The 20,780-nt window shown below is 40.0% G+C and overlaps 1 protein-coding gene across 14 annotated transcripts in view; it reads left to right on the top strand.

The window, feature by feature from the left end:
- Positions 1-20,780, top strand: part of Enpp2 (ectonucleotide pyrophosphatase/phosphodiesterase 2) — a 122,619-nt gene that overhangs the window by 54,780 nt on the left and 47,059 nt on the right. For all 14 annotated transcript variants that reach the window (NM_057104.3, XM_063264324.1, XM_063264323.1 and 11 more), the window contains 6 exons: positions 1,617-1,742; positions 6,678-6,738; positions 9,066-9,163; positions 9,503-9,582; positions 10,672-10,791; positions 19,841-19,896. In NM_057104.3, coding sequence (NP_476445.2) covers positions 1,617-1,742; positions 6,678-6,738; positions 9,066-9,163; positions 9,503-9,582; positions 10,672-10,791; positions 19,841-19,896 — 541 coding nt within the window. The remainder of the gene's footprint in view (positions 1-1,616; positions 1,743-6,677; positions 6,739-9,065; positions 9,164-9,502; positions 9,583-10,671; positions 10,792-19,840; positions 19,897-20,780) is intronic.

Raw genomic sequence — 20,780 nt, 5'->3', positions numbered from 1 at the left:
ATCTGTGTGTGATGTTCACTGAGGATTTTAGGACATTTTATGCTTCTGGCTTACCTTGAGTATCTTGTCCCCAGTAAGTTAGGCCATCCTTCTGACATTCTGCTCTGAAAACTTTGCAAAACTTAATGCATCTGTGATTCTAGCTTCGTTCTCTTTGAATATAACTCATGCCGTTCTTTCTAGTTTAATGCAGACTATAACAGCATTCTGTAAAGCACATTATTCTCTGATGTCTAAAGCCAACATGGATTGAATGTGGAAGAATCAAATGTCAAATAACAATAAAAAGTTGAAAGAGGAAAAGAAATGTTCTTAAGGCTCTGCTGTGCCAAGACAGGAAGCAAGCCTAAGATTTCAGTATAAACTCTTTCTTTGTTGAGGGTGTCTTGGATATTGTATGTGTATTTATGTGTGTATTCATATACACAATCATGTGGGAGGCAGTATCTTTTTAAACACTCTACTTTCAAACGGCAGTGTAGCATTCCATGATACAACTGAACCGGAATTCATGACTATTCCACGTCTGTCTATTCAATCACCTAACAAGGGCTGCTCCCCTTGGCAGAATGTCATGAAGGAGCAGCCTTGCTTTAGAAGAATGTCATGGCTTCTACTGAGTACACATCTTAGAGGATGAAGGCTTGAGATGTCTGAGTGTACTTCAGTTCAGAGATGCTCTCCTTGATGCTTCACCTGTCAGCAGCCTTCTGCTCCACCCCACCTTGCTTCCCTTCTCAGGGCTGAATGACGGCGTCTGTTGCTTACATGCATGCGGTCTGTTTTTCTGTCTTAGATATGAGCTCCAGGAAGACGGAGCTCTTGTCTTTGTCACTTCATTATACCTTTAGCACCTAGAGGACGGTCAACAATGAGACTGACCCAATTATGAGAATTGGAAAAACTAAATACCTGATTTATCCCTGGAAGCTCTTTTCACCATAGTCCTTGATTTCAGGAATCATAGTTCATTTCCACCACCCTTCTAGAGACATTTAATAAATATTCATTGATCAGCTAGAGTGTGGTGGTTAATCTCACAGTCTTACGTCTGAGATGAAATATAATACTGACATAACTTTTAAAAAAATCTGTAAGACTTGTATTGTTAAAAAATCAATTAAAAACATGACTGTAGCACTTTGATAAAATCCAAAAGTTTACATTTTGAATGTTTTTTTGAAGAACTGAACACTAACCTGTCACTCAGTTGGGAGTTATATTTCCTTTTTTATCTCCTTAGAAGGCCCTGTGTAGATGGCCATTTTGGTCAGTTGGGATTTTGAGAGGATTAATATTTCTTTATATTCTTTCTGTTTGTGGTACTTAGGGCCATTCTGGAAGGGTGGGGATTCCTTGTTTGACTTTCTGGGTTTTACTTTTGTATGAGAGCTCAATTATGCTGTGAGTTTCCCCTCTGCTTTGAAAAATTAGAAATTCATTCTATCTGTAAGTTCTCCAGATGCCTTCTTGGCCTCTGGCTGACTCAAGTTTGGCAAACGGATTCAACGATGTGGGCTTCTCGCTCTTTTTGTTGGAAGCCCTTGTAAGCAACTGTGGCCTCTTTCATTTGGTTTGTGTGTGGCAGTGAGAGCATTTCCTTGTGTTGATTTCAGCTCGAGGCTGGGAGTGCACCAAAGACAGATGTGGGGAAGTACGAAACGAGGAAAATGCCTGTCACTGCTCAGAAGACTGCTTGTCCAGGGGAGACTGCTGTACCAACTACCAAGTGGTCTGCAAAGGTACCTGCTTTTAGACCGCCCTGAGATATTAAATACTGGGCATTCACCAAGGCACCCTGAATTGTCTGGCTATAACACCTTGGGCGTGAGATTTGGAGGTCAGAAACAATTGAATTTTTTTTTGACTTACTTCTTTTATGTGTGTGTTTCTCCTGCATGAATATATATATATATATACATACATACATATATATATATATATACATACATACATACATATATATATATATCGTGTGTGCAGTGCCCGTGGATGTCAGAAGAGGGCATCAGATTGCCTGGAATGAGATTCAAGGAGGGTTACAAGCCACCTTGTAGGTGCTGGAATTAAACTTGAGTCCTCTGAAAGAGGAACAAATGTTTTTAACCATGGAGCCATTTCTCCAGCCTCTGAATGATACTCTTTCATTTTTATATATTCTTTCTTAGTTTTCTTCTTCTGAATTTCGCCGATTTGAAGCAATAAAAAGTAAATCAGCATCTCAAAAGTAGATAATAATTAAGATGTTTCTAAACTTTCTGTCTTGGTTACTATCAGGTTTCTTAGGCCCAGAGCCTGAAATTTGGTTCATGAGGTTTATTGAGAAATTGCCCTATAGGAAAACCATGTGTGGGGTTCAGGGAATTGGGTCTGGGCTTGTCAATGCAAGCTGTCATAGGTGAGTCTTGCCGTGGCTTGTGTGATAACCAACCTGACACAGTTTATACCTATACCTGGGATATAGTTCTCTTTAAATGCTCTTGGGGGGGTATTAATTTGATTCCTCAATTTAATATAATCCTATATTTTTTTAAAAATAATTTATATTTTTAAATTTCATTTTATGTACATGAGGAATATCTTAGAGTTTTACTGCTGTGAACAGACACCATGACCAATGCCAGTCTTATAAAGGACAACATTTAATTGGGGCTGTCTTACAGGTTCAGAGGTTTAGTCCATTACCATCAAGGCAGACACATGGCAGCATCCAGGCAGGCATGGTGCAGTTAGAGCTGAGAGTTCTACATCTTTATCTGAAGGCTGCAAGCACTGGCTTCTAGGCAGCTAGGATGAGGGTCTTAAAGCCCACACCCACAGTGACACACCTATTCCAATAGGGCCACACCTTCTAAAGGTGTCACTCCCTGGGTTGAGCATATATAAACCATCACAAGGGGGTTGCTTGAATGCATGTATGTGAGCCACATGCATGCCTGGTTACCATGGAGGACAGCAGAGGGTGTCAGATCCCCTGGAATAGGAGTTACAGATGGTTGTAAGTTACCATGTAGGTGCTAGAAACTGAACCTTGGTCCTCTGCCAGAAAAGTATATACTCCTAATCACTGAGTAGTCTCTCCAGCCCCCAGGACACATATTCTTAAAATAACATGTATAGAATTTGTTTTTTGACAGTTTTACACACCGTATAGAGTGCTGTCTTCCCCTCATTTTCACGTCCCTTCTCCAATTCTCCCCTCCCTGGAAGGCCGTTTCCCACCTTTCTATCAATATGTCTTGTTTTGAGTCCCACGGAATAAAACCATGTCCAACTCTGTGACTTAGGTTTGCCTGCCCCTCCCCTAGAATTCAGCAGCAGCTAGTAGGTCACTTTGGTTCCCTCTCAGGCTGATGCTTAGCTGGTGCCAACCACAGGTCCATTGCAGGCAATTGTAGCCACATGTGGAATATGACTGCATTGGCTATGCCATGCTCTGAGGACAACATTTTACAGCTCTTCTCCCTATCTTGTATATTCTTAGGTTCTTTCCACACCTTCTTCCACAATGTTCCTTGAGATGTAGACACAGGTAGTAGGAGTATTTAACCAGGAAGACCCATCTTCACTGTGGGCACTTTTTCCTGGGCAAGAGCTCCTGGACTGTATACAGTGGAGCTTAGTACTAGCACACACTATTTGGCTGTGTGCTTTCTAATTGTGAACAAGGTGAGACAGGCCTCTCCAAACCCCTGCTGCCTTCTTTCCCTTCCATGGTAGACCATGCCTTGATCCATGAGCTAAAATAAACCCTTTCTCCTCAGAGATGTTATTTTCAGACTATTTTATCATAGCAACAGGGAAAGAGATTCTATGGCAAAGAGTAAATCACAGAGTCATTTGAAACACTGGAGCGTGACTTTTGTTCCCTGGTGCATGTAACTTGTGTGCCAAGGCCTTAGCAGCGGCCTAGGACTCAGTGTGCTCGCCCGTGAAGGCACTAAAGCATCAACAGATTCAGCCACACCCCAAACTTTACTTGTGTAGTACGTATGTGTATGTGTGGTGATGGTAGAACACAAGCTTTTATGATATTAATGGTCTGTGGCCTCCAGAAAAGATACAGCTCCTGATATGACAGCATTTTAGGAACGACACCAGCCACTTAGAGATTTTTAAGCAAAGACAAAAAAACAAAAACAAAAAAACAAAACAAAACAAAAACAGAAACAAAAACAAACGAACAAAACAAAAAACCCCAAAAAACCAAAAAACAAAAAACCAACCAACCAACTAAACAAACAAATAAGAAAACAAACCATGTCTTTCAATCTATAGGTTACATCACTTCTTATTGCCTCAGTTTGGTCTTTTTCCTGGCACAGAATATCTATAACGCATTTCTGTTAAATGACTTCAGGTAATGGCCAGGGAGATAGCATGCACAAGACCCTGGATTAAACCCCCAGTTAAGAAATAAAGGTGTGTGTGTGCTGTAGAGATGGCTTAGTGGTTAAGAGCACTGGCTGCTCGTCCAAAGGTCCTGAGTTCAAATCCCAGCATCCACATGGCAGCTTAAAACTCTTTGGAACTCCAGTTCCAGGGAGTTCTAGTTCCAACACGGTCACACAGACATACATGCAGATAAAATGCTCATGCACATGAAACTAAAAATCAATAAATTATTTTTGAAAGGAAGGAAAGAAGAGAAGATTTGGAAGTTGTTTTGTAAGGTATAAATGGATCTGGAAACCTGTCTTTTCAGCTGCTGCTTTGGGAAGTTTCCTCTAGGAGTTTATGCTTTTATTTTGAAGTGTAACATTTATCAAGCATTTATTTCTCCTATTCTCTTGATCTTTATGTAGTAAATATATCAGGAAAGCACAGAGGCTTCAAGGAGAAAAGCCTGGATATCATTCATCACTGAATGGTGACACGTTAAGGCCATTTTTGGTGGTTTGAACCCTGATCTCAATACTTTAGTGAGCCTCACGTGGCTGCCCTGGGTTACTCGCACTTGGTAAAGTTAATTCAGTCTATTTCTGAGCCGGCCCTGTCATCCAATAGCTAAATGGTCCTGGGCTCTGGAAGACTTCCAGAATTCTTTATATGGAAGAAGTTTCTATGGGATATTGGTCACAATTTTTATGTCTGTTCAAGACATAATTTTTGTCTGTCTTAGAGAGCTTAAGGTAAATTCTTATTGATAATTTTCCCCCAAAGAATGACATGTCCATATCTTTTGTGTTGCTATATCAAAATATCAGAGGCTGGGCCTTTTTAATGGATAAGATCACTCAGTGTAGAGGCTAAAAGTCCCCTATTGGAAGGTCCCTTCTGTTTGACCTCTGATGTTGACTATTGGGCTACATTGTAACCAGGCAGATTCTATTACAAGGAAGATGTTTCATTCTTGTGGGAACCAATGAAGTCCCAAGAGACTTGTATTAAGAACAATGCTCCCACAACCCCGTTTCTTTCCACTAGGCTCCGCCTCTTAAAGATTCTGCCACTTTAAGCACTGCCACATTAGAGATGGATGCTGTAGTTTCTGGATTTCTGGGCATAAACCACAGCAGAACCAATTAAATAACAGCATGGACTGAGGAAATAATGGTTCATTGAAAGTATGAGGTCCCCTAGAATCCATGTAAGAAGCTAGACAAGGTGATAGATGAAGACAGCCAGACCCTGGGGTCTCATTGGTTAGCCAGTCTAGCCAATCCATGAGCTTCAGGTTCATTGACACACCTAGTCTCAGAAAATCAGGTGGATAGTGTCTTAGTTAAGGTTTTATTGCTGTAAAGAAACACCATGACCAAGGCATTCTTGTAAAGAAAAACATTTAATTGAGACTGGCTTACAGTTTTAGAGGTTTAGTCCATTATCATCATGGTGGGAAGCATAGCCTCATGGAGGCAGACATGGTGCTGGAGGAGCCAAGAGTTCTCTACACCTGGATCCGCAGGCAGCCAGGAAGAGACTGTGTACCACAGAGGATATAGCTGTAGCATAGGAGATCTCAAAGCTTCCTCCAACAGTGACACATTTCCTCCAACAAGACCACACCTAATTGTGCCACTCTATGGGGGCCAAACCTATTAAAACGACCATAGAAGTGACAGAAAAAGGCACCTGACATAGACCCTGGGCCTCCATACACGTAGGACTGATGTTCTCAGATCTTAGGGCAAGGTAAGATGGAAAGACAGCTTGGGTTTTGATTTGCGAATTCAAGACTATACTCATGCTTATCAGGAAAGTCTCCTTTGTAATATTTTATCTGTTCTCCTTAGATATTATTATAACAGCAGAAGTCTTCTCTCCGTCAGAAGGGAAGTTGTGTCGTGCTTTCTATGGCTTTGAGATCTTTAGTGGCAGGGAGAGAATGTTCCATCTAATGACCAAACAGTTTATTTTTGGAAGGAAACAAACATGAAATCTTGTCCACTGACGCCACAGTTTTTTTCTTTTTCTTTTTTTTTTTTTTGAATCTACAAACCGTCTAGGAGCTGAAAGTTGAAATAAACACCATTTGAGGTTATTAAATCTTAGCTTTCCCACCATGTATGGGTGTACTTTAAAAGCCAGAGCAGACACTAGACTTTATTTCAGAATTTCTTTTTAGATGGTATCCCATAAACAAGTACCAAAGAGGACACAGATCCTGGCGATGGACTCCCGCTCTCGGGGCCTATAAATAGACTCACAATAAATGTCCCCGTATTTTCTTCCAGGAGAATCACACTGGGTAGATGATGACTGCGAAGAAATCAAAGTTCCCGAATGCCCTGCAGGGTGAGTGTATTTTGTCTCATGAATATTATGAAGTATTCCACATGCATAAACCATCACAGAGAGTAAACGACAATAAACATTTTAAGATGGAAATCCCCTTCTACACATAACCTTGTGTGAGTTCTTATAAATACGTTGCCAGTCAAGCTATTTCAAGGGTTTTAAAAAAATGAGATAAAACTCAATTATGTGATACTGTGTGTGTGTGTGTGTGTGTGTGTGTGTGTGTGTGTGTGTGTGTGTGTGGTGTATGCCACCACTCATGCTACAGCACATGTGTGGAGGTCAGAGGACAATTCTGTGGAGTTGATTCTTTCTTTCAGCCTTTACATGGCTTCCAGGGATCCAACTCCAGTCTGCAGGCAAGCAAGTCAGTGGCCGAGCCATGCTGCCAGCCCTACCTTGAAGCTTTGATGTTGTTCTTTTTTCCCTTCAACTCTTTCCTATCACTGCTGTGCATGTTGGAGTCTCAGTGTCTGCTGTGGTCCACCAAAGTGTATCTGCTGATCTCCAGAGGAGGCATTTCCTGCTGCCATTCTCTGTCCTACACTGCGCCTTCCCCATAGTAGTTTTCCTGGAATTCTGTTCCTGCCTTTGTTAGTGTGTGAGGGAGGGGAAAGGAAGAAGGAGATGCTAGAACTTCTAAAGTTGTTATCCAAGAAGGTAGCTCCCACCAGATTCTGCAAAAACCCACTTCTCTGCTAAAGGGCTGACTTACAGGGCAACAGCCACATTGAGTGACACCTAACAGCTCAAGTATGAGTGAAATGGGACACTTATGCCTTCCAGGAAACTGTGAGACTCCATGGGCCTATACAATGCTTGGCAGAAAATATATTCTTAACAAATATGTTTTCATAAAGTATTTAGTCTGTAAATATTTTTTGTTGTGTATGTATTACAGCCTGGGATGCAGAATTTAAGGGTTTAGATATCTTTATTCCCCCTGCTTAAGAATCTTAATTAGCTAAACCACCATCCAAAGAGTACAGAGGGAGGGACCCATGGCTCCAGCTGCATACATAGCACAGGATGGACTTGTTGGTCATCAGTGGGAGGAGAAACCCTTGGTCTTGTGAAGGCTTGATGCCCCAGTGTAGGGGAATGCCAGGGTAGGGAGGGAGAGTGGGTAGGTGGGTGGGGGAGAACCCTCATAGAAGCAGGAGGAGGGAGGATGGGATGGTGGGTTTCTGGAGGGGAAACCGGGAAAGGGGATAATATTGAAATGTAAATGAAAAATGTCCAATAAAAGAAAAATGAAGAATCTTAATTAGGCATAAAAGGTAGGAGAAATAAAGACATCTCAATACTTTGGATGTACAGAATGGTATGAAACAATTTCTGACTGTTTATGTAAGACCCCCTTAAGATATGTTTTACTTGTAACATGACTTCTAATAGACCCAAGTTAAGAGCTGCTCGCCTAGCTTCAAGCTAATAGAAAGAACTCTGTACATAGTTCATTATTCTCTTATGACCAGCCACACCCTTAGAATGATGAAGCACCACTTCATCCATTTTTGGCCTGGATCAATGAGTCCTTTGCTGTTAGACTTTTAAAAATTCTTAATAATTTAAATCACCTTGGAAACAGCTTTATAATAAACTTGAAGGAATGTTTTTATGGTGCTTAGGTTAACTGGGAAGAGTGTGACTGTAGTTAATTGTACCTCACGCACGTCTTCATTAATTTACTAATACATTTGATAAGTATTTATTGCAACTGGACATGGTAGCACATGCCTATAATCCCAGCACTGAGGCTGAGACAGGAGGATTATGGATTTGAAGGTAGCTTAGTCTGTATAGCTAGTTCCTGGGCAGCATGAAACTCTGGAAGGGAAGCTTTTAACAGATAACTAAAAATCAGGATATACAGTATTGCATATGTGAATACAAAGGGGGAAGTTATGTCTCAACGTCATGAAGGAATTTGGAACTGTGGGCAACTAACATAGAAAAGGAAAAAAGTAGAAAAGTAGGTACGAACTTTCCACGTTAAGAATTGGATAAAATACATACTGTGGGTGGACACTGCTGTTATTTATTTATTTATTTACTTATTTATTTTTTAACTATCGCCAAGGCCCTTGCTTGTAAGGTAGAAAACAACAGCAGAGTCAACTACTTTCTCTTGGCCATGGTGACTTTGCCCGTTTAACTCTGAACTCAGTTGCCTCAGATGCTTATGTGGTTGGGAGCCCAGGCTTTGTCCTCCCTGCTTATGTCTTTCTAGTTTTGATGGGTCCTAGTCATTGAGTGTGAATAGATACTGTGAAATGCTGATGGCAGTGGTTTCTCTGAGACTCACCCTGTTCCCGTTTAAGGTTTGTCCGCCCTCCGTTAATCATCTTCTCTGTGGATGGTTTCCGTGCATCATACATGAAGAAAGGCAGCAAGGTTATGCCCAACATTGAGAAACTGCGTAAGTCATTTCCTCACTCTGTGTTCTCATCCAGGTAGTCATTGCTCTGCTATAGGATTCTGGAGTGTCTGTCTGTCTGTCTGTCTGCCTGCCTGTCTGTCTGTCTGTCTATTCCTTCCTTCCCTCTGCCTGCCTTCTTTCCTTTCTTCCTTCCTGACTTCCTTCCTTCCTGACTTCCTTCCTTCCTATCTTCTTCCTCCTCCTCTTTCTCCTTAATAAATTTCATTATTGGAAATAAAAAAGGAAGTAACGTGTTTTCCATAGTTGAGAAAATGAATTTTATACGTGGAGTGGTTCTGGATAGTTTTCTTGACCTGATAACTCATTTTCTACTTTCAGGGTCCTGTGGCACCCATGCTCCCTACATGAGGCCTGTGTACCCCACAAAAACCTTCCCTAATCTATATACGCTGGCCACTGTAAGTATTTGTTCTCAAGTAATGTATAGACTAAGGTCTAACTTAACCCTGGAATGACTTGAAGGTGGGGATTAATTCTTTTAAATAAAGCAATATGCTTTAATCAAAAATATTTTTAATATATGATTTGGTGATTTCACAAAGCATATTTTTCTTGTATCCTTTCTTGTCTCCTGACTCTTTCCAGACTATTCCCTACTCCCCCAATTTCATGTTCTTTCTCTCTTTTAAAGAAAACAAACACAAAAATGGAAACAAAAGAAAAAGTCACTTAAAAATAGTTTGACTTTGTTGGTCAAAGCTATTTATTTGGCGTGTGCATGCACACATGTGATGTGTAAGTCAGGGGAGTCAGTGTTATCCTTTCTCCATATGGGTTCTGGGATGACACTCAGGCTTTCAGGCCTGGAAGTGAAGGCTTCTCCTAGTTGATGCAACTGGATGGCCTGAAGGGGAGTTTAAAAGAATATTGTTTAGGACTCAGAGAAAAACTGTTCTCCATTTGCCTGTGTTGTTCACAGCAAGAGCCACTCAAAGCTTTGTGAATGACTGAACTGAACTATGGAATTAAAATTATAACATTTCCAAGCATCATTCTAGTCGATCTCCCCATTAAAATGTCAATTCCAGAGAATTTTATCCTCTATCTTCTAAACTTTCAAATAAGAATGTTAGTTTCAGAGCTTCTATGTTTTTATTTTCAGACATTCCAAATCTACCTTACCTTTTTCTTTCAAACACATTTTCCTATTCTTATGATTATTTAAGTTATTGATTTGAAGAAGAAAAAGACTGATAAATGGAATCCTCTTTGGAGACATGTATATATTTCAAATGAAGTGTTTTTAAGTTTCAGCAGCCAAAAAGACAAATATTATGTTTCTTGCCACCATCTTAAATTTCTAAAGTCACTTAAAATTAGTTGAGACTCACATGTGCAAAAACATACTCAAAACAAAGGCTATGCATATGCTATTGGTTAATTCAATATTGTTATAAAACCTTCTACGATAAGAAAATTGATAATGGAACTAATATATGTGGATCATTACAATGCTATTTTAACAATAAAATTGCTCTTACACAAAGGGTTTATATCCGGAATCCCATGGAATTGTCGGTAATTCAATGTATGATCCTGTCTTTGATGCTTCGTTCCATCTACGAGGGCGAGAGAAGTTTAATCATAGGTGGTGGGGAGGCCAACCGGTAAGTCTTGTGGTCTTTGTGTCTGTGTACCTTGAAAGATTTTGTGTAAAATGCAGGTGTTTTCATCTTTTGATATTTCATGTGTGTGTTCATGTATGTGTACATTTTCTATGTGTATATGTGAATATATGTAGTATATTTGTACTGTAGGTCTATATTTATATACATGTGGGTATGTAATATGTACATATGTACACATATATGTATATGTACATGCATCTAAGTATGTACATGAGAGACTATAAGTTATGCTGATAAAAACGTGACATGATAAATTTCTTTTGCGGGATGATAGTGGTAGGAATGTATTGTGGTTGAATGTCAGAGCTCCTAGATGATTGAAGAATCAAATATTATTGATTTATTAAATTTGAGGATACAATGCAAAAGAAAAAGAACTATGAGTTTCCAGGTGTTTCGACTTCCCAGTGATATAAGCAGAAAGAAGAATAGTTTCTAGAGAAAAAGAATGGATCAAAACTCATGGGGAATTCATAGCTTACTTTATTTAATCCATTTCAATCATTCAAGGTAGGTGTAATAATTGGGATCCTACCTCAGTACTGAGGCAGAGACTGACACTTTGAAGAATATCCTGTTGTGTACCTCAGACACTTGGGCAGAAAATCAAAAGGCTTCAGGCAGCTTCCCCCGGTGTTTTTCCTGTGACCGTATGTTAGGCAACCTGCTTTGGTCAGACACGAGAAGAGTACTGACATAAAGCCATGGTTGTTGACTGTCTAGAACTGGGCTTAAGAGTACAAACTGTAGGTCAGAAGGCTCAGAATCCCCACAGGAACATAAACCAGGGCACGGTCAATCAGATGTTCAGAGGGAGAATGGGAAGTGGTTACATCTCAGGTCTCTGCAGCAACTCAGGGAGGTGGTTCCTTAGACCTCTGCACATTCTGTCCAAATGTGAGAGAGGAAGGCAGCATCCTCTTTTACCCAACAGAGCCGACATGCTGAGACAGCTTGAATCTGAACATTCACTGACACAGATGGGCAGAATAAAGAGTATAAGTCAGACATGGCTTATAAGGTATCGCTTTCTGAGAGAAGGTCATCTGTTGTCAAAAATATCCATCTTGCTTAATAGGTAAATCACTATGCAAGGATAAATGTGGGCTTCTTTTTTTTTTTCTTTTAAAATAAACACTGACTGACTTCCTGTGTGCCTTTAGAAAAGGCTCTTTATAATAGATGTTCTGACTTTGCTGTTTTTATTCAGGCTGGATTCCCAGAAGTCTATGATGACTTAGTTTGTGATCCCAGTGAAATTTGTTGACAGGGTAGGTTTCTTAAGTTTATGATAGAGGAATATTTTATGAGCAAATAAAATGATAGAAATGTGAGTGCTATCTGACTATTGCTAGTTGGTCTTTAGTAATAATTTGATTATGGAAACCAACTCGCCTGAGGAACCACAGGGTTCTATGGAGATAAATGGTAGTCTGATATAATTGGATCACCTTACACTTGGTGTTGACATAAAGCTTCCCCGGGTTAGCATGACTCAGCAGCAGAAAAGTCCACACATTCATTACCTCCTGAAGACACCCAGAGGAGAGAATCTGTTAACCTGTCTCATGAAGTAAATTCTCTGTTCTACTCTGTTGGCCTGCTTCCTCGCTAGCTCTCCAAGTTGACACATTTGACCAAGTCTGTTAATGTTCCCCAAGATTTGTGGTGAAACTGATTTGTGTTTCTGTCTATCATCTTGATCAAGGCAGGCACCAAGAGAAAAATAGACAAAAACTATAGGTAACTATTTGCCAAGTATACCAGCACATGAAGCATGAAGCCCTGTCAGAAATGGTTTGCATGTGTTCTAGAAGTATGTAGGCATTAAGCACTATAAGGAATGATTTGTCTATGTTCTAGAAGCATGTATATAAACCTCTTAAACTTGTACATTTTGTAAACTTCCCAGTGAAAATCTAATAGAGTTAATTTGAGTAGAAAAATTATTTATGAAAATATTAGTCTGGTAATTTAATTTAATTCCATTCATTTTTTTCCCTGAATGATGAAATTATGTAGGACATTTGGCTAAGTAACACCAAGGTCAGTTGCAGTGCTGAGTAAGGGCCACTTCTTGTTCCTCTTTAAAACCTAGCAGATAAAATGAAGATTTAGAAAGTGCTCGTGTGAAAATTTGAAGCTTCATAGTAAGTTTCCAAAAAAAATCACTTCTACAACTTAATATCACCCTTAAAAGCAATTGATCACCGTCTCTCTGGAGTGGAGCCTTTCCGATATGCTCCTCTCTGGGATGTGCTATCAGAAGTTGTCGTGCATTTGCTCATGACGCCGTTCATTGCACTTGTGTTTTCATGGAGTCCCATAGGGTGTTGGCTTTTTTTTTTTTTTTTTTGACAATGCTTTGATATAGTCCTGCAACTTCTGATGAAGAGGTCAGTGGAGTATTTCTGAGTTCAGGTTAGATCAGTACTCTCAGACGTGTGTGTGTGTGTGTGTGTGTGTGTGTGTGTGTGTGTGTGTGTGTGTGTGTGGCTTCAGGGCACTCACTCAATCTGCACATTGGAGAAACAAGTCAAGCCCACTTCCTGACTCGGTCTTCTCAAGTCAAACTTGCTGGGTATTTTTAACGGGAGTAGGTGCGTTCCCGACCTTCTCAAGCTGCCCAGCCTTGAATTTCTTCCCACCCCTATTGGTGGGCAGTGCTTGTCCTCATGAATGAATTGCAGTCTGGAGTGAGGGACGCATGCTCCAAAAAAGAGATGGCAAAAGGCCACACAACAGTGTCTTGAGTGAATTTCCAGGCCAGAGGGATGGGCCTGCTGGGAAGTACAAGTTATTGCCTGCTTTTCTTATGCCTTTTCCTTATGCCTCTTTCCCATACGCTGTTACAGGTCTACAGGACTGCCCACCACTTGTGTTTATTTTTGTTCTTGTTGTGAGTATTGAACCAAGGGCCTTGTGCATACAAATGTGCTTTACTTCTGAGCGCACCCCTAGCAGGTCCTTGTCCTAGCTCTTAAGGCAGTGCTTCTTAACCTGTGGGTCGTGACCCCACAGAAGTCACATATATTCTGCTTATCAGATATTTATATTACAATTCAAAACAGTAGCCAAATTATAGTTATGAAGTAGCAACAAAATAATTTTATGGTTGGGGTCACCACAACATGGGGAACTGTATTAAAGGGCCACAGCATTAGGAAGGTTGAGAACCACTGCTGTAAGCTACCTTTGTCAGGATTAAGTCTTGCTCTCCTGCTGACCTTGAGGTACTTAGCCAGGAAGTGTTCCTTTGCAAACCAGACACTGGTTTCTTAATTCCATTCCAAACTTCAGTTGAACTATCTGTCGTCAGGTTTCTGTTGCTGCTATGAAACACCATGACCAAGAGGCAAGTTGGGGAAGAAAGAGTATATTTGGCTTATACTTCCATATTGCTGTTCATCTTTAAAGAAAGGATGAGAGCTGAAACAGGGAAGGAACTTTAAGTCAGGAGTTGATGCAGAGGCCATGGAGGGTGCTGCTTACTGGCTTGCTCCCCATGGCTTGCCTGCTCAGCCTGCTTTCTTTTAGAACCCAGGACCATCTACCTAAGGGTGGCCCCATCCACGATGGGCTGAATCTGTCTACATCAATCACTAATTAAGAAAATGATTCATAGCTTTACCTATACCTGATGAGGGAGGTGTTTTCTCAATTGAGACTTCCTCCTCTCTGATGATTCTAGCTTGTGTCAAGTGGCATAAGGGTAGCCAGGATAGGTTTACTTGGGACTCCATGGACTGTACTTGGGATTGGTTTGCTCTGCATTTCCAAGGTTTTACCTAGGAAGTTTGAGACAAGTTTTTCTAGGAAATTTGTCCTTAAGAACAGGACTCCGGAGCTTAGATTTAGCTCAGCGATATGGCACTTGCCTAGCAAGCACAAGGTCCTGGGTTCAACTCTCAGCTCCTGGGGCCTGGGTGGTTGTGTGAGAGGGTAAGACTCTAGATATGGGGTTATAATCTTAGCTACTTGGGAGGCTGAGGTTAAAAAGATCATGAATTCAAGGTCAGCCCGAGCAACTACATGAGACCCTGTCTCAATGTAAAAAAGTAAAAAGACAGTTGGGGACGTAGCTCTGTGGTAGAGAACTTTCCTGGCTTATATCTCCTGTATGGGAAAGGAAAAGAATGGAAAGTAAACCAAACCCAAACAAAATGAGAGTAAGAACAAACAAACAAACAAACAAGCAGACAAGCTAGCAGGGCTTCATTTTCTTAGCGTTGGCAGCCCTGGGCCTGCATATCTGCAGCCCTGATGCCTGTGCCCTGATGCTACAATTACCTGGTGAGCAGTGCACCCTTTCCTTCAGGTTCTAATGCCTCCTGATTCTTGGGCGCTTGTCTACTTAGGCTGAAGGCAGGGGTAGAGGCCAAGAGAGGAATGGGGGAAGGGTGATGGAGGCAGAATCCAATCAAAATACATCAGATATGTGTGTGAAATTGTTAACAAAAATCTACAACCTATTCAGGTATGAAATGGGCAGTCCTACCTGCCCCTCTCGTCACTCTGGTTACCTACCCAGCTCTGTGACACTGACTGTACAGGACAATTTCTTTGCAAAGAAATGCTAAAAGGATTACCATTGTTTGTTTATATTTTTGAAAAATATTTCCAGCTTATTTTTCTTTGTTAAAAACGTGCCTGTTCCCATACCTATATATTATAGTTAATTATAGAATGTGTTGAACTTCACATTTACCACCCTGCCTCCAGTAGGGAAGCTTTATTGATTCTTAGCATTCCTGGCAACACAGTAAGACCTTATTGTCATATTTGCATTTGCTTGGTTTCCAAACTACAGTGTCTAGGGCACCAATGGTGAACACTGGGCTTCTAGAGAAAAAGCAACGGAGTTATGAGGATTAAGGTTAGGAGATCCATACTTAGTATCTTCTTAGTTTATTTATTTAAAAATTTAACAACCTCTAAGGAAATATGTTTCCTTCAAAATCAGAAAAATCATAACTTAAATTTCTCTGAATTTATGAGGAACCAGGCAAGTTTTCTTTCTACTTAAGAAAAAAAAATCATTAGATTGTTGTTTTTGTTTTTGTTTTTTCTTTTTGGGCCAGCACTTTAGTGCCTTCAGCTTTGACAATTCCCTGATCCTGGAAATATAAGATATACATAAGGCCTCTACAGATACTCTTCTAGAAGCCTGGTATTTGACTTAAGAAATCCTTCCAGGCTTCAGTCTCCCAGAATTTGCTAAACTTTGACCATGCTATGAGATTAAATGCTTTTAATCCCTTAATTTTACAAGATCTAAAACAAAGAATTGAAACAAGTAATCATATGAGAATGAGTTCAAGAAAACTTGTTCAAATATGGAATACTTTCTCAATAAAATGTTGGTATGCACACTAAACAATAAAAGAAAAGTTATACATTGGTATGGATAATTTTATATATCATCTTTGATAGAGTATTTTAGCCCATGGTTTTAGCCTATGTCTGTCTCTCTTGTCCTTCTTTAATCTTCTTTTTACTTTTCAACCTAGTCTTCTCTACTTTTTCTTTCTTGCTTCTTTTTTTGCATGTATTCCACTATAATTAATGAGTATTGCTTACATGAGTAAATATACATTTAATTTCATATCTTCTCTGATATTTACGGTTTTTTTTTCTCTTCTGATCAGGTCTCTCATTTCATTTTAGAAAGGTAGTCAGTGTGGTAGCTATTAAGAAGGAGGACCATTTTCTTGCTTTTTTTTTTCCAAAAGGAAGGCACCTTTTTGTTTTTCTATTTGACCCCAAATTTGTAATCCTTCTGTTTTAGCCTTGTACTGGTGGGATTACAGATGGGCAATCCCATGCCTGGCTAGAAACACACTTCTTCTTCTTCTTTTTTTTTTATTAACTTGAGTATTTCTTATATACATTTTGAGTGTTATTCCCTTTCCCGGTTTCCGGGCAAACATCCCCTCCCCCCTCCCCTTCTTTATGGGTGTTCCCCTCCCCATCCTCCCCCCCTTGCCGCCCTCCCCCCCAACAATCTAGTTCACTGGGGGTTCAGTCTTAGCAGGACCCAGGGCTTCCCCTTCCACTGGTGCTCTTACTAGGATATTCATTGCTACCTATGAGGTCAGAGTCCAGGGTCAGTCCATGTATAGTCTTTAGGTAGTGGCTTAGTCCCTGGAAGCTCTGGATGCTTGGCATTGTTGTACATATGGGGTCTCGAGCCCCTTCAAGCTCTTCCAGTTCTTTCTCTGATTCCTTCAACGGGGGACCTATTCTCAGTTCAGTGGTCTGCTGCTGGCATTCGCCTCTGTATTTGCTGTATTCTGGCTGTGTCTCTCAGGAGCAATCTACATCCGGCTCCTGTCGGTCTGCACTTCTTTGCATCATCCATCTTGTCTAATTGGGTGGCTGTATATATATGGGCCACATGTGGGGCAGGCTCTGAATGGGTGTTCCTTCTGTGTCTGTAGAAACACACTTCTTAATCTTCAAATGGTCCTAATAGTTTATATTTTGGGATTTTTCAGATATAAATTATGATTCCAACAGATATTCTGGAAAATACAGAAAGTTCACCGAAAACTGAGTCTAATGGCATGCACATGTCCTTGAAAGGTAGAGGCTACCAGGGCTAGGATCTTCAGTTATGTGATGAGCTTAAGGCTAGTCTAGTCTATAAAAGGCTCCATGTGAAAAGGTGATTCTGATTTTTGTCACCTGTATAAGTGGTTTATTGCAAACTCTTTAATATCATACATTAATACATAGCAACATTTTATTAAGAAAGTATTCCATATTTGAACAAGCTTTTTTGAACACATTCTCACATGATAACATGTTTCAAATGGTATCCTCGTCATCCTTGGCAGGGTAGAGCTTGGCCAGGCCAGGCACCTGAGTGCCTCCTTTGATCAGTCCACACAGGGGTTCCAGTCATTCCTCCTGTATCCTCACTCTTGATTTCCATGAAGGCCATCAGAGTAACTTTACCATCATTCCTTGTCATATTCATACTGCAAATCTTTCTATCACTGCAAATCCTCTTTCTGGTTAGCTAAAAGTTACACCTAGGACTTCCCCTTGTCTAGATTTTGGAAAATCTAGGTCATTACTTGAGAAGTTCATGTCATGATTTTTTTTTTCTCCAGCAAGTTTCAGGTTGGCCTTATATTTCTTATATATCAAACACTACTTGGTATTTGATAGTTTCCTTGGAAACAGCAAGGCTGCTGCTTTTCCAGGAAGTTGTTTGGATACGAATACAGTGAGTTTGTGTCACTGGAAATAAAGTAAGTATACACATTGGTCCTATGTTATGAGGAACAGGCCTCTTTAGGATCTGGCACAGTTTAGAGGCTGGCACAAGACAGCTTAATTTGAGTCATCTCTTGATGGTAAGATGGCTGAGGGTAATTTAAAGTCTCGGATGCTCTATGAAAGCTGAATGGAGCATGCCAAAAGTTATCTACAAGATGGAAGGTTGAGGTCCCTAGATCTTTGAGCCATTCCACAGGACCAGATGTCCTAGATCAGAGGAAGAGATGAGACAAAGCAAGGCTCACTCAGAAACCCACACGTGTCAATATTCTCCTACTTTATGGCTCACTAGTTAGCGTAATAGCTGTGAGTCTTTAGGGAGATTTCTAGATGGTCCAAGGGACTCTGGGACCCTTTCAGAAGTTTTTAAGCTAGGTATATTTGAAATGGTTAACCAAACTCCTCCATCCGTAGGCTTCCCAATTACATATTTCTATAATAAACAAATAAGTAATAAAATAAAGATTTCTATCAGAGTCATAAATTACTCCCAAAGTCTGGATGCAATGGAATGTGAAAAGGATCCTGTTTGCTTTGGTCTTGGATTAAAGTCCCCCTCATGTATTGCCTCTTCTCTCCCTTTGAGAGGGTTTCTTCTCATAGACTTCTAGTGGGACACTTGCCACCCTAAGCTGTTTTTAATGCTTGAAGTAAATTGATTCCATTGATTTTTCACTATTGTGTAATAAATAATAAAAAACTGAAATGAACTGTTTACCCAATGCTAAAACACTGGTTTAAGGACTTTAAGTGAATTAACTCATTAAAATAGAGCATCATCCCGCGAGCTAGAAGAAGGTCCATCTGCATTGAGAGAGAAACCAAAGCACCAAATAATGAAGTGACTTTCTGGAGGCCCATGCAATGATTAGGTGACAGAAGCAAGGGTCAGGGTCCAGGATGCAAATGTGTGAAGCTTGGCTTCTGAACACCTTCATCTTTTACTTCTCATCAGCCAGAAAGAGTTAAGAAAACAAAACAATACCAAAAAAACCCTCCAAACAAACAAACAAAAAACCAAAATAACCCCCATGTCATTGTGTATCCTAGGCTTGTCCTCTTGCCACAGACTCCCTTGGTATTGTGATTGCAAGCATATATTAATGACTGGTTCATAGAGAATATTTAAAAATATTCTTCATGAAATGCTTCATCCACCCAGCCTATTCTAGGAACTTTCCCTTAGAGCCCCATTCACTAAAAAGAGAAAAAGAAAAGCTAGATGAACAATGTAGAATAAAATATAGATGAAAAAGTAGTCTTCTTAGTTCTTTCTTCCCCTCGTTCATCTAGTTTAAAGTCAAACATGACAAGCTAGATTTAAGGCTTCTGACATCTGGGTACCAAATTGTGAGTCTTCTCCATAAGGCCAACAGTCGTTAAAGAAACATATGGTCTATCCCTGCGTCCTTTGATGAGCAGAATCCTGCTACTCAAGGAATGCTTAAAACAGTGATCAGAAAAGACAGGTGTAGGGGAGAGAGGCTTTGGGGATGAAATACATTTTTCAAAAGTCAGTGGCATCTCACCAGAGCTTTTGAGAACCTTTTCAGAATGTGTAAATAACATCTACAGAAGTAATGAGTCTGTTCCAGATGTGTCAGAAACTTGGTTGGAAATACTGTGATTTTATGGTGGGCATGAGTGGAGTATAACATATCAGATTGAATGTATTTTAGTCTTTTTCTTCTTTGACCAAAACTCAGAATGTATTAAAAGCCTCTTATATTTTCCTCATTAGCTATGGATTACAGCCACCAAGCAAGGGGTGAGAGCTGGAACATTCTTTTGGTCTGTGTAAGTTACCTTTATTTTGTCAATGTTTATAAAATTACAGTTATGGTTCAACTGATGAAACATCAATTTAAGTCAACTTCATTTCAGCTAAATGTAAACACGCCAAATTTTTGAGAATTATTGATTCAAAAATAACATCCCAGGCACCGTTTCTCACCCTCCTTCCTGCCCTTTCTGTTCCCCCACCCCTTGTCCCATCCTTTGGTTAAGGACACCTTTCTCCTCAACCTACCATTTATTTATTTATTTATTTATTTATTTATTTATTTATTTATTTTTTGGTTCTTTTTTTCGGAGCTGGGGACCGAACCCAGGGCCTTGCGCTTCCTAGGCAAGCGCTCTACCACTGAGCTAAATCCCCAACCCCAACCTACCATTTACATCCTTTATCTTGTTAACCTTTATTTTTGTCAACTTTTCATCTAGGAGTTTGTAATTCTTTTAGATGATTGCCACAGTTTCTGTTATCATTCTTTATAAATATATGAATATACTGTGTTTATTTCGTATTTATTTATTTTGATTCCCAACTTTAGACTCAGAATGTAGTCTTGGACAGCTGAGAGGCTCTAGAGTTCTGACGTTCTACACAGTAGAATAGGGTTGGGGAAACATTTATTTTAAGCCCATTTTCCACCAAATTTCTCGAATTTTCCCAGTGAGAATATGGGGCCGTTCATCCCTTCAGAAGTAACTGGGGACTAATAATTGACATTTTCAAGCTTTTAAATGAAATGTACCTGCTAAATGGTCAACATGTTGATTATTTTTAAGGCCCTTTAAATAAGGAAGGGGATCTGTTTCAACTTTCATGAGATTTTATTCCCAGAGTAATGTTTCTATCTTTTGCTGTTTTTTTCTAATTACCTAAAGCAGTTTTCCCA

Source organism: Rattus norvegicus, chromosome 7 (assembly GCF_036323735.1).
Source record: "Rattus norvegicus strain BN/NHsdMcwi chromosome 7, GRCr8, whole genome shotgun sequence".
NCBI lineage: Eukaryota > Metazoa > Chordata > Mammalia > Rodentia > Muridae > Rattus > Rattus norvegicus.
Note: the sequence above shows the minus strand (reverse complement) of the source record. Positions and strands in the feature narration are given on the sequence as shown.